The sequence below is a fragment of the Acipenser ruthenus genome, chromosome 8, assembly GCF_902713425.1.
Source record: "Acipenser ruthenus chromosome 8, fAciRut3.2 maternal haplotype, whole genome shotgun sequence".
Taxonomy (NCBI): Eukaryota; Metazoa; Chordata; class Actinopteri; order Acipenseriformes; family Acipenseridae; genus Acipenser; species Acipenser ruthenus.
The window spans coordinates 27,028,760-27,046,839 of NC_081196.1; the positions used below are offsets into that span (position 1 = coordinate 27,028,760).

An 18,080-nucleotide genomic window follows, 5' to 3' on the forward strand; every position below is an offset into this window, starting at 1 on the left:
TGTAGTGGGGAACCCGTGGGCAGACCCCTTGTGTAGTGTGAGGGTAGGCTGAGGAGACGGCCAGAGTAGGACGGAGACCCGGGCCGTGCGGCTAGCGACGGCTGGGGTAACACTGCCGAAGTGCAGCACCTTTTCTTTTGTAGTTTTGTTACTGTGTTTTATTTTCCTGTTTTTTTTTCCACCTTTGGTTTTGGAATTATTGTTTGAGCACTTGTAAGTGCGCCCGCACTTGAACCGTACCGTACTGGTATTTCCCGTGGTTCTGTGTTACCATAGTTGGTACGCAGACCACGGTGAACAGCGCCCTCTGTGGGATAAAAATAAAAAGTACACCCAGCACAATAAAACTGGGCACCTGTGCGGTGCTTCAAGTACACCTGCTGTTTCTTGTGTCAGTGAATCACCCACCCCCTCCCACACACTCTAAAAATATAAAGTGGGTAGGGCTTGTTTTTATGTTTCTTTTTTTTTTTTTCGTCTTCACATAATTGATCCGATTTTTACCGAGGCGACCGCCTCGGCTGCCTCAGTGGACGCTACGCGCCTGATATTTGGTTACATTAGGTTAAAGACATTTCTGTTTGCAAGAAATTGACATCCCCTTTATGAAAAGATTCCTGTAGTACTGTTATATAGGATTGTGTAGTAGTTTGGTTTGAAATGCTGTATGAATCCCAGTGAAACTAGTAATCCTGTATTGTACTAGGAAATCTGACACCAGAAACACACAGCTCACCTATTAATAAATTATTAGGGTTATTATGTTTTATCATTACAGCTAAATTTAATTGAGCAAACAAGTGAAACCTGCTGTTACACTGTTTCCATGGCTCCAAAGTGGAACCAAAACTATAGTTCTTTATGTAAAATTAACATTTGTTTTGCGGCCCAAAGATAATATATATGCACACTGGTGCTCAGATCATTCCCAGTGAACTGGAGGTTGAATGATGTCGAGATCTAGATCAACAATTCTTATTAATATTATATTAAATGTCTATAGTCCTAATATTATATTAAATACGTGTCTATAGTGCTGATAATTATTATTTTAAAAAAGGTCGATTTAATTACAGGAGTAAAAGCATTTTTCTTGACAGATATTGTCAATTTACTCAGACACACTAGGCCACAATAGAACATGACATAAAATCAAATAATCTCGTAAAATAAACTACTGAACACCACTGCCTCAGGCACTGCTCTATGAATGCGGCTTTATCCCACAATGCAGCGCATGGCGCGTCATTGAAGAGAGACCATGATGGCGGCTGTTGGTGCTGGAGAAGTGATTACACAGCTGGAGAGCGCTGCCAAAGTTTTAATGGTAAGAAACAGAGCGCAGCTTGTATTTACATTCCATTCAACTTTCATTACCCCTCATGGAAATACAGAGTAATACAATGGGGTTCAGGGGCTGTTGTATTCGTTTATTTTGGTAGTAGGCTGTGCCTCTCTGTTTACAACCACAGACCCCCATCCAACCATGGGATTCTGAGTACAGCCTGTGTTTATTTCCATAAACTTCGCAAAATGTGCATATCCAAAGTGTCTTTCTCCTGCGGTTGCTACAAAATCAAGGCCAGATGTAATCTGTGTAATGATGGTAACATACACGGTCTTGTTTAGTGCAAATTCTAAGAGGAATCACTTGATTCTAATTAGGATCGTCAATAGATTTTTAAAAAAATGAAAAGTATGGTCTGTTTCCATATAAACAACGAAAACATTTTACGATTGATACAGAATTCATCCCCAAATTATTAATGTAGAGATTAACCTAATGTATGAAATACTTAAAGTTTAGAAGTAGGATGCGTGCTGTCCGTACTACTTCATCCACTCGCTTTAGTTGCACACACATTCTGAACTGAATGCGGGTGCTGGTTTTAATTCCGTCACAACTGTGAAGTCTCTTAACTATTAGTTTCATAGCCATGTTTATCGGTGATGTCTGTTAGTTTATTTGCGTAGAACTAAACGACAGCGTTTATGATATAGTAGTAGACGTTAACTTTTGCATTAGTTTATGTTGTGCACAAAACTAGGCAGGGGTGAAATTCTGAACAAAAAACTGCAGGTACTCATGCGCAGCCGGGTGGAGTAGACCTGTGGTTAAGTTTTTTTTCCTACACGTAGGCCTAAACATTTAAAAAATGTAGACGCTTTGAGTGACAATGAATACATACAGACAAATGTATACATAACTCAGTAATAAAACATGTACATTTTTTCCCCCTACCCCAGCTCAAATAAATGCGGCACTTAATAAAGAAACGCATGCAAAACACAGTATGGCGAAACATTACAAATAGAAACAAAATTAATTAATAAACTGGAATAAAATGTATTTAAAAGAATACAGTTGCACACTGGAGCATACCGGTATTGTAAAGTTTATGGAACCCAAACAAAAAAAAAGAATACCGTAGGTACATAGCTCTATGTACTGATACTGGTGTAGGAGTGAATACAGCAGCACTAAGATATATATATATATATATATATATATATATATATATATATATATATAAATTTAGGAATTAGCAAGAAAAGTAATATATTTCATTAGGTGTTTTGCTAGATTATTATTATTATTATTAGATGATTTTCTAGGCATTTTTTCGGGGGTCTTAAAAGGGGGGAGCAACTAATGTGCCGGTGCATATGGTGTGTCTAATATTAAACTACTATACCAGTGCTATAATGGGATTACTACAGCCACGGTTATGTCTCACACAAATTTGTTCAGGCTCTACAGCATTCAGGTCATGTTGCTAGGTAGAAATACAAAACCACTGTTCTAATTAAAAGTTTTAATTTCTTACTTTCAATACCCTTCGTCATTTTGAATGTTAAATGCAAGCTTTCAGACTCATGTCTGACCTACTCTCAAAAACGACACAGCTATACTGCTTCACTTAGTGTTAACACAATAACTGTCAGTCTCTATGAATTTCCTTATTCTCACCCTCCCGAGCCATTGATTTGTCAACATTCAGAATGAACTCGCCCCTGGGATCCGTACCAAACAGCTATTGGTTAGAAAGCAGAGTAGTAAACTTTTCAAGTCTTCTGTTCGTTGTAACTGCAATGCTATAATAATGCAGGTGACTTTGAGACTGGATAAAGTAGGACCGTAAGAAAAAAAAGAAAATGCTACTCAACAGGTTTGAAATTGTGTGTTGAATTTGCCGAAATACTTGTTAATCGCAATGCTGAAAAACAGTACATGACGAGACGAAACAAAGACAAACTTAAAATGTCCAAAGAAAAACAAGCTGATAGGAGGAAAGTGTTTATGGCTCGATGTATAAAACATTTTGTTTGAATGGAGTACTTTTGAATGACTTTAATACACACTGTAACTTGTTCTACATGTCGGTGCAACACAAGTGGTACACTTGTAAAGTATGTGTGTGGTTATGGTTCTGATTAACAAAACAAAATGAATGTATTTGTACAGCTGGAAATTGAATGCAATTGTACTGCACCTTATGCAACACTAAAATGTTTTGTTTACTGGTTAAACAGTGTTTGGTTTATTGTTTTTTTTTATTTTAAATACTTTTCTTTTAAATTTGAATTAATACAACAAATTTGTAAAAGCCAATGCAGCGGGAACTATTGTCTAAGTATGGTTTTGGAAAGAAATGTTCAGTAAAGCAAAGAAGATATGTTCTTGAACTTTGGGTACTTGATAAGCTAAATAAAATACCGGTAGTTTAATACAGATGTGATTTGCGATGTATAACTTGATTTTATGCTCTGCTAATTATTACTTTTTAAATAATAATAAAAAAACAATTAGTTTCTAGCAGTTTAACTAAAAACAAAAAACAATACTGTAAAGTTATTAATGGAATAAAATGTTGCAAACAAGGGTTATTTTGAAACTAATCCTGTGTATCTTTCTTTATTCATCAGTCTTGAGCATGTAGGAAAAAAATCAGTTGTAAAAAAAAAATAAAATAAAATAAAAAGTATTTTAACCCTTTACACCCCAGAATAATTAAATAACCCTTCTGTAGATTCCTCGGAATTCTGGCAAAAAAATGAGATTTCGCCTTTGTTTTATTCAAATAAACATAACTCAAAAGCCATGACAAATCTATAGTTACAAGTTTTTTTTTAAATTTTAAACAGGTCAAATCATTCTTCCAAATAACACCAAACTTGACAGTTTTTGTAAAGTAAAACTTGCTATTTTACTTTAAAAAATGTAACTGGATATAAAAAAATGCAAGAAAAAACTGTTTAAAAACTATTTACAAAAATATAGCCCTATACTAACACAGTTTGTTGTATTCATATTTTGAAGTACTGTTTTTGAATTAAGCAATTGAATTAAATATTAAAGTTGATTAAACCTATGAATTCCTAGAAAAATAATAATACCGCAGTGTGGCAAAGTGGTGAGTGCAGTGCAGAACAGAGCAGATACAAATCAGACAGACAATGATTTCCAGGTGCAAGGGTGTTTATTTAATGTGATACAGTGGCGAGTATCACTCTGTATTTATAATCCCCAGGTTTGACCCTTAGCCAAAAAGTCCAGTTTTACGTACACCCACACTAAACACAGAACACAAACACAGTTTTTAGTGACAGTGAATCAGTGCTTGTGGTGTAATACAGTTCTCCATGAATGCAGGGGTGAAAGTGATGTCCGGGTTGATGCTGGCTTGCGCTACAGCTCCGGATTGTGTTATTGGTAGTCTAGTTTAAGACAAACAGACAGTTACAACAAACACTAACACACACAAGACAAAACTCACGGTTCTCGGCAAATAACATGGGCTCCTTGTAGGTTGTATCTAACCATTTACCAAGGAACAGATTGCTTACACTACGACCCCTATATACCCTCCCCCATGACCCCTAGGTTAACGAACGCTTCCACTCCTCCAATCCGCAGATACCACGCAGTTTCCCGTCCGGGTCATTGAGTTTGGGTACCATAGCTCCGCCCCTTTTCTAGATGGCCAACTTCCACCTAACCCAAGGAATAAATGGTCATGCCATTTAGTCCAGGGTACTCTGTTCCCTTTACACAGCGCCCTCACAGGTCGGGAGGGAGATCTGACACCAAAAACCATTCAGTCTTTGTCACAGGCAATAATAACATTGTAAACTTTGTAACTGCAATAGTAACATTGTAAAAAGAAAGACTGAAAATTAATGAACAGAGAGAAGTGGAGGGGGGCATTATTTTCTAACCAAATATTTGGTCACATTTATTATGTGTATTACACCATTCCATGAAATTCCTGAAGCAGAGTCCCATTTATAAAACAAAAAGCAGTTTATGTGTTTTTATTATTAAAATTGAATTTACCCCAAACAAACAAATATACATACAAAACACAGAGCTCATGCATAACAGATATTTTTTCTATACAACAAAACAACAAAAACACCTGCTTATTATGTTTTCAGCCAATACAAACAAGCCAAGGCTCCAACAAGTCAGTATAAAACAATAGCATACACTATATTGAAAAAAGGCAAAGCTTGCATGTAACAGAGTTATTTACAACTAACATAACCCGTTGCTTCTGGTAAATCAATCCAGCCACAATCAAATCAAACAGATTACAGATATTCAATATCCAATACTAACTGCCTTGATCTGGACGGATAACACAGTTCCTCATCTTGACCGTGCTCCAAGGGATATTCAAGGCCTTTGATATTTTTTATACCCATCCCCTGATCTGTGCCTTTCAACAACTTTGTTCCAGAGTTCTTTTGAAAGCTCCTTGGTGCTCATGGTTGAGTCTTTGCTTTGAAATGCACTACCCAGCAGAGGGAACCTACATGAACTGCTAAATTTATCCTGAAATCATGTGAATCACTACAATTTAACACCAATGGAGGCCATTTAACTAGGTGTATGATTTTGAAGGCGATTGGTTACACCTGAGCTAATTTAGGATTGCTATTATAAGGGGGGTGGACACTTATCCAACCAAGCTATTTCAGTTTTTATTTTTAATTAATTTTCTACAAATTTCTAGAATATTTTTTTCACTTGGAAAAAAATATTCTAGAAATTACTATTTTAATGCATTTTAATTCCAGGCTATAGGCAACAAAAGGTGAACATTTTGAAAGTGTGTGTAGACTTTCTATAGGCACTGTATATGTGTAACTGTTGTTACCATGATCAAAACAATGTGTTTCCTATTTTTGAAAGCGTTTTAAATGAGGCTTGTGCTATAACGGTGGTCATTTTAGCCATAGCTGACACCTATCATTTCATTTTTTTTTTTTATCAAAAATGAATTCTACCTTAAATAAAATTATTTGAATAGCTTTGTACTAATCAGTTTTCCCTGATGTGCAAATTTACTGAATAAAGCATTCATTACATTTTTTTTTACCAATTTTAAATGTCACACCATAGGACTGTGACGTCACACCACAGGACGCTATCGTTAGGACTGAATGATATGATGATGATTTGTGAAATGACAAATGAGGAAATACAAGATAGACAATGGGAAACATTTAGAAACAAAATATACTTTTAATTTTGTTTTTAAAAGAAACACATGTTGAACATAAGTACGGTAAGACACAGTATGGACGGCAACAGCCGGCCCATTTTCGGGACAATTCATTTTCTTATGGTGCTTCATGGCCATTTTCACTAACATTAACAAGTAAGTAGCATTAAATAGTAAGTAACATTAACCCTTTGCGGTCCATTTATTAAATGCGCGTCAGGCACGCCAGGTCTAATTTATTTTCACATGCGCAGTTAATTTTAGACATACATACATACATACCGATCAATCATCTCCTGATCACTCGTTTTATCACCAAACTCCTCAATAATGCGATCCAAGTCATTATTTTATTACTATAACATCTCAAAAAATTTCTGCAAATGTCCTTGTTCTCTGTGCGCTGACTCGCAGTCAGCCAGCTTGTTTACTTACGACCGCCCCGTTATATGATACCAGGGCCAAGTATGACTATTCATGAGATACGCCTTTTTTTTTTTTTTTTGACTTGTCTCGGCTCCTGTCGTTCCCACTCGGCCATTGAATGGTTTTCTCGACTTTTTCCGGAGAAAAAACTACTAAAACCTGTTTTTTGGGTTTCTATAATGATGTCGGACAGGGTCAGACAATGGACCTGATAGGAATAATTGTAATGTCGGACCACGTCCGACAATGGACTGCAAAGGGTTAAGTACAGTAAGTAAAATAACACTAATTAAGAAGTAACATTGTACATTCTGTAACATTACAGTAACATTAAGACATAACATCAAGTGACAGGAAAACAAGTACTGTACTAGTAAGTGTGGAAAAAATGACGTACTATTTCATAAAGTAGCTAAAAATAATTTAATTTTTAAAAGAATTGTGCGTGTGGGGTAGTCTAAAATCAGACACTTTGAGAATCAGGAGGGGTTGAAAAGTATCCTTTAACTGATCATGCTAGCTGACTTAAATTTTTCCCAGTCATCATGGGACAGCTTCACAAAGCATGATGATGGTAAAGGTTCTGGCTCTGAGATATGACTGAGAACTTCTGAATGGTAGTAACATGTGCAGTCAGGTTATTGTGGCCATGTAAATGCATTGTTGACACCAAGTTGCTTCATGCAGCTCACTTACACTTCATCTTCAGAGTTCTTCATAATTTGACCGACTTGTGGGTGGTTATCATATTTGACTAAAACAAACCTTCCAACATCCACCTCAATAAGATCAATAAGCTACTAACAACCAAACGAGCAAGATGGGCTGAATGGCCTCCTCTCATTTGTAAACTTTCTTATGTTCTTAGCTTCTGAATTTGAGCTTTCTGATGTCGCATTGACTTCATGCTTGCCACTGCAGCTAGAGCAGATACTTTCAGATTCCTCTCTTTCCCTCACATCGGTCTTCTCTGTCAAATTGTCCACCTCTACTTTTTTGGGACTGTGGCAACTGCAAAAGGTCTTTCGCAAAAACAACTTCTGTCTCTGGTTGATGAATCACTGCATGACTTGTCGCAATGACCTGATGTGATTTCATTATGCCAGGTACTTTCTTGACTGTGACAGGTAGTTTTTCGTCACAGCTCAGGATTTCCTCCTCAGTTACCCAGAAGAACTTTATATTGCAGGATGACTTCTCACTTAAAGTGTATAGATCTTCAGGAGTTTGCAGGTCATGGCCCTGCTTGACATGGATGTCTGCCATTCTCTTTACTGCACCCCCTACACCATCAGGAGCTCCTTTCCCATGAGATTTTTCAGTTCCATGTGACTGACTTAAAGCCATTTGAGAATGGAAGAGTGCTGAGGAGGTAGCATTTAGCTTTATTCTTGTACTGAGTGACTGGACCATCACTCATCACATGCAGATCATCAAAGTTTCTTCCATGGCTGTCTCTCATGTCTTTGAGTACAGGCTCAGTGTAAGCCCATACAGCTCTCTCATCATGGCGTGTGCAGTTTGAAATTGTTGCATACGACTGACATCCGTGTGACGTGTATGCTACCACTGTATGGAGAGCTATTTCATTATTTCTCAGTTTTTCTTTGAGAATCCTGAACTCTTTTGCCTGGTGGATCCAGTTGAACTGGTGTTGTGCCAGGTGATCAAGCATGCCGTTAAACTTCTGCACAAACTCTTGCATGCTTCCTTCCTGTGCTTTTATTTACCCAGTTTTTGTAAGTTTTCTCACCAACAGTGACATCTTCTTTCACCCACTGATACCAGGTGACTTTTTCTTCCGGATCATAGTGCCCAAGGTCAACCTCATTCACACATTCTGTACATGCACTTCTTGTTGTCAGTATTACATGTGATCTTTGATAAGAGTGTGGAAGTGCTTGTTGTGTTTAGGACACCTCTGGTACAATCTCTGCATGAGCAGACCAACATTCTCATGGTGCGAACATGCACAAGTGTTACGGTCACTGTTTTTGGGTTCAGTGACGTAAAAGGGACGGAGCCTGAGAAACTGTTGGTAAGACATGGACACTGGTTTTCTGAACTCTCTGCAGAACTCGGCAGGCAGATCAATTAAGGACTTTGACAGAATTCGACTCTGATTACTTTGTTTACCCTACCTGATTATGCCCTTTTTGCCAGGTAGAATACGACTGTTTTCATCTCTAGAAAGAAATTATTTTACAATTCCTTTGCTGATCTTGGTTGGAAATTTTGGATCACACTCTTACTATCTTTGCTTTTCTTAATGCGAAGCCATCTTTTTTTGTACATCTCAGCTCTTGTTTAATGTCTTCCCTGAGTTTCTGATTGCTCTTTTCATTTTTCATTGCTGTATTCTGCAGTGGTCGTTGTGGTGTGGATGATGCCACTGGCTGTAATTCTTGGGCCTGCACTGAACTAGGACTGAGCAGTAAGTCCTAATTAGACTCAGAATCTACACTGGCTAGGACTTCTGGTGGACCTGGCACTGGAGGATCTGCCGCTTGGGGATCTAGATCCTGCCATACTGTTTCATCCACTGAAGTGGGAGTTAAATCAAGAACAGCCCTCAACTCTTTCTCTTTCTGTCTGATGTTTCTTTTTGATCTCCTGTGTCTGATAAACCTTCCACAATATACCTCATTTGTCGTTTTGCCAGCAAGTACTCTCTTAGCAGGATCGTTATTGATCCTTGCTCGGTACGCTGCCGTTCTCTCTTTGCTCATGGCCATCTAGAAGCAAATAGAATAAAGGTTATCAGATGTTGGTGAAAGACTTATTATATATGATCTATTGGTAAAACATATTCTAGCAAAGCATAAGCTATATTTTAAAATGATACATTTACAAAAAAAATTATAATTATAAATTCCTTTTCTATACGTCACACCAAAGGACATAAAAAATGTACACGTCTTACAGGGAGACCTTTCCATAGATTTTTTTAGATCTGTTTTTTATTGTGAGGACAAAAAACTTTCTAAAGGGGTAATTTTAGTTGTTTGCTTGCCAAATGACTACTGGATTCAGAATCTGCCTGGTGGATTTTAAGTTAGTTAATTGCTAGTGAAAAAAAACATGCTTCGGCACAGTTGAAAAATGCTGGGAATTTGTATTGTTTTACAGTGAATAGACCTTTAAGGTGCCATTAATTCAGTATGTACTGAAAACATGTGTTTAGAATTTTGGGACTGTTACAGTAGGTGTATTTGTATTATTAACCACTTAAATTGTAAACCCTACTAGCCAAAGCTAAGGGCAAAAAGTGTAACAAATTATTTTATTAAATACTAGCTTTTGCTTCATCTGTTGGAATTCTTGATCTGTATTAACAGAAAGTTGAATGGAATCCTGTTAGGCAGTGGTTCCCAATGTTTTCAATGGAGACCAATGTCATTTTTGGGGATTTTACCCAATTAACATACCGTATAACGGGACATTTTGCTACCTTCGGGGATTTTGGCGGTTTTTGAATTGGCGTTTTTCGGTCACAAAGAAAACTGCAACGCAGTTTTGCATTTATACTTTTAATTCCAAAAAGATTCAAATAAATGTTTACTTAATGAAATCTGTCTGCTAAAACAGTATCTCATTTACAGGCACTCGTTCTACTAGCATCTACAATGTCACTGCAGCAACTTGGAGAACAACAAAGAAGGCCTTTAATCAGTTAGACTAGCAAGTACTGGTTTTATACGGTGCTAATTAATTTTAACATTTTGTTTAATTTTAACTTTTTTTTAGTAATATCTGCAACGTATTGACAATAACATTCAACCATCTTGTTACAGACTTTCTAACAAGTCAGGAATAAACAGTTTTGGCTATTACTTAATTAAACCCTTGAAAAAAACAAACAAAAAAAAAACATGAAAATGCTTAACATAAAACAGAACAGTCCTACTACAGTAGGAGGCGCAGTTTACAATGCCTCTAGGTTTCTGATCACATCAGATAAATAACAGATTTTATTAATCCTTATGTGGAAATGTCCGGTGTAGGGATGTGCTTTTGGTAAATTTTTATGAACGTTTTAACGCTTTGCAATGTCCGTGTTTAAACGTTTGAACCGTATGTGTACGCACACGCACACGCACACACACACGCACACGCACACGCACACACACACACACACACACACACACACTCTTTATAGTACATTCTGATACCGACAGCCCTGGTTAGTATGTTCTAAGTAAATAAACAAATAACATCTTAATATCGCAAAGACTTAACTACAAACTAAAAAATAAACAAAAATAAAAAAATAATAAAAAAAATAATAAAAATACATACACATGAAAGTATATATTGAAATGTGTATATTTATGGTTGTAATTAAAGTTACTAGTGGAGATATAACTATGTACTATTTACATATTGAACACATTTTTGGATGGTATAATGTTTTTAGAAGTGTTTTTCTTAAAGGTTCATTTAACAACAAAAAAACAGGAACCTATTCCGTTTTTGTTTTGTAGTTTTTTTTATTTTTATTTAAGTAACTTTGCCCAAAATTATATGCTTTTAAAAAAAAAAAAAATTAAGAGACGAACATCACCCACTGTACAGCGCTAATGCAGAATGGCTACAGGAAAGCGAGTTGTGCTTACAATTGAAAAAAAGTTGGAAATACTTTCACTTCTGGAAAAGGTAATTAATTACCAGGGATAAAAGCACAATATTTTGGAATTTTAAAGAGCACTGTGACTGATATTAAAAAGTCTGCCTCAGAGATTTAAAAGTTTGTGGTCTTTAAGTAGGGGTGGGATTTTTTAGATCTATTGTTGCTTGAGACAAGTACTTGAGCATTACAATTTCTGAGGACTCAAATCAAACGCCACTCTCCTCTACATACTGTATTAGTGTACATAAACCTCACAAACATTGCCACAAGTCCTATTTTAAATGCCAAACTAACAATCAAGTCATATATTAAGTAATTAATATAATGTTTGCCTTCTTGTGCAGTTAATTGTATATGGTCAAGTATTACTAAGTAACGTAAAGTATTCAAATTCACGTTTCCACACAACTTTACATTAAATTGTAAAAAGAGATGCCTGGCCTACCTGTTTGAAGTGTGTCTCAGAGGTCCTTTACTTTAGTGCAGTAGGTCCAACATACAAATAAAAATTGTACTAAACTAAACGGCCGTTCGGTCCAAAAGCTTACAGAACAATTTCAAGTGAAAAAAGCCTTCCACCTATGGGAAGATTGGGGAATGGGGTCCACGAGTCTGTGGTAATTTCAGCTTTTTCTCCCTTTTTGAAAGTTTTGTATGAACAGCTGCAGCACGATTTTCTTTAAGTTTTGTCCAGCCTCGCTGTTATTGTTTTATGAGTTGGCACAGTATTGGGATAATCTTACATCGATTTCAAAACTGCAGCACTCACGATTCACACGCACTGTGCTCATAGGAGATAACGTGATCACACTCTGTTCGGCCAAATCTATAGCAAATGTTGTTATGGATGTTTGCTTTTTATTGCCATCAGTAGCTCCATCCTCAATAATTCTGAATGTTTTCTCCAGCAGTGTGGAGTAGTGGTTAGGGCTCTGGACTCTTGACCGGAGGGTCGTGGTTTCAATCCCAGGTAGGGGACACTGCTGCTGTACCCTTGAGCAAGGTACTTTACCTAGATTGCTTCAGTAAAAACCCAACTGTATAAATGGGTAATTGTATGTAAAAAAAATAATGTGATATCTTTATAATGTGAAATAATGTGTATAATGTGATATCTTGTAATAATTGTAAGTTGCCCTGGATAAGGGCGTCTGCTAAGAAATGAATAATAATAATAGTAATAATTTCAAATGGTGAAGCATTGAACTTGTGTTTTTGTGGTACGGCAAATTTGTTTGGCATAATTATTTACATACCACTTGTTTTCTCATCCGGTTCCTCAAAATACTTCCAAACGTGGCTTCCTTTGTTTAGAGATGCCATTTTAAATATAGAACAAACTCTGAAAAAACACTTGTTATCAACGTTATTACCCCGCCGTGGAATTGATACCATACCACGCCTACTACAGGCATAAACACACACACACAGTGCACCAATGAAGCACCAGATCGGCCGAGAATAAAACCCCAGTGTCAATCTTTGTTGCACCAATTAGAAAAGCTACTTGGAGGCAACTGCCAAACCCCTTCCTTTTTATAATATCTGCCCTTACTGTGGCACGAGCAGTCACATACACGACAGACTACTGATAAATTACTAAAATTAATGCATAAAAAAAATACGCATTTGGTGACATTTGTCACGTGACCGGTTATACATCTAGCATATTATTAAACGTTTAACCGCTCTTTAGAGTTTAAACATTTTTAAAATTCCCATCCCTAGTCCAGTCTACTTTTTATGTTTTCAAGCACATTGGCTTCATCACTGCCATTCTCATATCTATTTGACATGACATATTCTTCCCCTTGTCCGGCGCTTCTCTCCCTTGTCCGGCGCTTCTCTCCCTGTTCTGCATACCAGTCTGCCAGAGGCACAGGCCCAACTCGCATGATTACTCAAAAGCGTGGAAACACCTCATTTTTCACCAAATGTATCTGAATTTTACCAGAACTCGAGTTGATGGACAACTGGAGTTCTGGGAAAATTCACATCAATTTGAGTGCACTCGAGTCGACTCGAGTTGGCTGTCCATGGAAGCGAGGTATAACTGTTCAACATAAAAGGTTCCTTGTGACCCCACCTCACCTCAACACATTTATAACATACTTTAAGGAAATGTTCCTTTCAGTGCAGTTTGGAACACATTTGCTAGTAAATTTAAGTAGCATACTAAGAGTACAACTATTCAAATATAAAAGTAGCTTCTGTCTGTTTTTTTCCACTCTTTCTCTGTAAGCTGAATTCAACTTCTGATGTCCAGATGTTTTAGTTTGTTTGCATCACATATCCAAAATCATTGCCAACTATTACTACTGCTTTGTGGAATTCAGATTTTTCTTGTTGTTCTTTCAGTTTATCTGCTGAACCCAAGGTTTTTAAAGGACTTGTGTTTTAATATGGCTTCTGATTTGCAGTGTTTTATGCCAACTTTTCTACTCTATTTTAAGAATTCATTTGATACCTGTTAAGCCATTTGTGTACCTCAATCACAACTGAGAAACGTGTTGATAGTAACATTGATTAAAATTACTTTTTTTTTTTTTAATGGGCTTTTTAATCGGCCAAGCCTTCATTTTTCATTTACAGCAGAACGTACAAACGAGATTTCAACATGTTAATAAGCGATTCATCTTTATTAAAGCTATAATGAAAAATATAAAGAAGTGTTTTATGCAGGACACACTATTACAGTTGTTATGCGTAACTGTATTTACATTAACAGATGAGTCACTGCTTTTAAATGAAAAAGTATGACTTTAAAAGCCCATTTGTTTCACAGAAAAAAAACACGTAGGCCTACATTAAATCAATTTTACAATTAACGCGTTTCTCAGTTGTGCTTGAGATACACGATTGGCTTAAAAGGTATCAGTTGCATTTTTAAATTAGTTGGGGTAAAACACAGAAAATCAGAAGCCCTACTTAGACATATATGCGGTAATTTATAAAAAGCTGTTTGTTTAAAAATATGTAATAGCACTTTCTCAATGTATTTATTTTAACGTTTAAGCTATATTTTAAATTTTAAACGTTTAATAAATTAAACAGAATCTAGCACCCCCTAGTACTCACATATTTGGTGACCATCACAACTGGGGTTACTGTATTCTGCTGGTGTTGATACAGCACCTCTGCATTTCCAGGCATTTGTGTTTGATCAGATTGCTATCATCCCTCTTGTGCTTCAGTTTAAAACGTGATATGCCTGCTTTTTTTTTTCCTTTACATAAATATTGACTTGTCTACGGAATTGGTGCAACATAACCACGTAATCATGTTATTGTTTGGATCCAAACAATTCCGAATACAGGCGTCTCTCTAGTTGCTGTAGCTGAAAGGGCACTGCAGCCATAATGGCCGTGCATAGACATAGATACAGGGGCACTGCGGCATTTCATAAAGGCACTCATGGCAATTAGTTCTATTGAAGATTCAAACCTTTGTTCGGTAATGTGTTCCAAACTTTTGAAGGTCAATATGTACCCATCGTTACAGCCCTAGTATTAATCCACCTCCGATATGAGTATGTATCCACCATACCTTCAGAGAGGGGCCCAACCACAAGCCTCGGCCTCTGTTGACTGAGAGAATGCCTTGCACAAGCAGCAGGCCAATCACAACGAACCTTACAACTTGCTACAATAAATGTACTCCACAAAGGAGTTGTCCAATGAAGACATAATTTATTGATTCACTTTAATTTGTTATGTTGCCTTTAATTGCTTTATGGAAATTATGCAGAAGTTGGGCTTTATGCATATGCAAAATTTCAGATCGGTAAGCATTCTTGGTTATGCAGTGTTCGCAATAGGCCATTGCCCCCTGAAATAAAAAAATGTCCCGCTGAATTTCTCTTAACGCGCCCGTGTGTCCCCCTTCCCAGACCAGACGCAATACCAATATGCAGTAAATTAATGCATTTTGTATTAACATGACATGTCTGACGACAGGCTAATCTTTTTTACTTGTTTCATAATTAAACTCCAGTGCCATATTCTCCAGTCCAGTAGAATGCGCTCACGCCCTCCCTGGTTACAGTCAGTTTCATAGTAAAGTCTGGATGAGAACATCAGGCTTGTTAACAACATGGCCCGGTGCAAATATAACCTTGTATCCCTGTTACACCTGACCATTACTTCTGGAAGAATAAGTAATCTGCTTCGGCAGTGACTGTTGAAATGTAGGTTATTATATTTGTGCTTAAAAAATACTGTGAAATTCATCCACTGTAAACTTATCTATTTGCTAGACAAAATATCCGTCTGATGTTTGGAGATATGGAGTGACTTAGCAAGTGAATGGGAGAAATGTGTACTTCTGCGTACTACAGTTTATAGACAAAATGCAGTAGATTTCTGAAACGAAAACCAAATAATTGATTACAAAAAAAAAGTAGCCTACGGTAATGTTATAAAATATGTGAAATTTGTCTTTTCTATTACAAAAAAGTGCTAAAATTCAGGGCCAAAATAATTCAGTATGTGTTAAGCACCAACTGCCTCTTGGCCATTTCGCCAGTAGGCCTATAACGGCATGATATATATATATATATATATATATATATATATATATATAATATATATATATATATATATATATATATAAATCTCGCAACATACTCTTTTTATTTATGTATATGCTCTGAGCACAGGGGAGACGTTCAGGAGGACATTAAGATGTTTCAAACTCCTGTAGTGGATTGTTCGTGCACTGGGCTTGCAACGTATCCAGATGACGTTTTAATAATAATATCACACAGACTAATTTAATTTGAAGTTTTAACTAATCAGAGCAGTAGTAGTTTTCGGTTTATTAAATGCTTATGTTAAAAATTGGATTGGTTGGTTGCACAGACCACCGTAAATCCCAAGTAATAAGCAGTCCAGGCGATCTGGTGCCTTTATAGGTTTAACAGCATTAATACTTCAATATAGTAATACAAATATGATTATCATATATTTAGCTGTTAGGCTATAAAATGCAAAAAGCTAAAAACGCCCACCGCTAAATTCTAGAACATTCAATATATATCACTCTGTTAAGACTAAAACATCATTTCTATACCTTATAGCAATGCATCATAAAAAGAGATTTTAAATTCAAATATATGCTTACCTTCCAGTATATGGAAGTGTAGGATATTGAAAAATAAGAACTGTCTTCAACAGGCAGAGACTTGTGAATACGGCAAAACAGCAATCAGTTTTTCAGAGATCTTCAGAGCATGGATCACACAACTTGTAGTTAGCAAGTCGTGCAATACTTGACTGGGGTTTTACCTAGGTTTTTATAGGATTTTCCCTCCATTGAATTCATCAGGAGTCCCAAATAATCTAATCATCACTCAGCCTTGACATTTCTTATGTTTAAATTTAGATTCAAGAAGGATCTGTTCAACTCATTTTTCAAAACTGATTGAATATAACTTCTTGCCAAAAAACATTAAAACATGATTTCATCACTCTCTTTTTCCAACTGCTCCTTTTTCTGAAGTCAGGTGGACCAAAGTTCACAGAATCCTTGCTGTAATATAATACAAGTATATGTGTATATATGAGCAATGTTTTTAATATGTAACACCAGCTCTATTTGATTATATTTAGCTGAGTCAAAAATATATGTTCCTTCTAGCCCCTGGGTGGGCAAACTTTTTGGCTCAAGGGCCACATTGAGCTTTTGAAACCAAGTGAAGGGCCACATACTATATGCGTGACAAAACTTGTGAAGCCTTTGTTCTTTTTCACGTTTCACATTGACACACTACTAGTGTACTGTAGGTGTACATATGCTTGCAGAACAATTCTGTCACTGTACCATCTCTACCCTTGTAAAGTACAATCAAAGTCACAACCACAAAAAGTAAGTGCAAACTTTTAAAAAAAAGTATGTTTATGACTGGAGACAAAAATAGGCATATATGACATACTGTATATGACAGCAGATGTCTGATATACAACACTGTAAAAACCACCTCCATTCTCAAAGTACAATCTGAGTGACACAAATAGTAAGAGCAAAAAGCATATCATTTGGTTCATATTGAACGGCCTGTTTATGACAGCATATTAAGGAACAATTCTCATTTCACCTCCATTGTGAGCCATATTTACAGTTCTCAGATCATCTCAGCCCACATAAAGTACCACAATCTGAGCCATTGTAATAAGTGTTCATTGTCAGATGAATGTGGACAAAAGGCCTGTATCCAAGTGCATTGCTGGATAGTTCTCACTGCAATAACCATCACCATTAAAAAAAGCCTAAGACTGTTGAAAACAGAGAAAGAAAGCATAAGCCTTGCCTACCCGTCTTGGTGATTTGGGTCTTAATGTGAGCAATGGGTCTGGTCACCTCTCTTGGCAAGGGCATCAAAGTCTGGTGTCATTTTTGAGGTAGAGATCCTCAGAACAGCTGACAAGTGGTCATTTGTTAAATTTGACCTGTGATGGGATTTGTTGTAGTTCATGACTGAACGTTTTTTCACACACATATGTGGACCCGAATAA

At 36.6% G+C, this 18,080-nt stretch overlaps 1 protein-coding gene across 1 annotated transcript in view; it reads left to right on the forward strand.

The window, feature by feature from the left end:
• The first annotated feature begins 1,197 nt into the window (after positions 1-1,197).
• xpo4 (exportin 4) overlaps positions 1,198-18,080 on the forward strand; it is a 112,765-nt gene continuing 95,882 nt past the window's right edge. Inside the window, exon 1 of the mRNA XM_059028761.1 lies at positions 1,198-1,327. Coding sequence (XP_058884744.1) covers positions 1,262-1,327 — 66 coding nt within the window. The 5' untranslated portion in view covers positions 1,198-1,261. The remainder of the gene's footprint in view (positions 1,328-18,080) is intronic.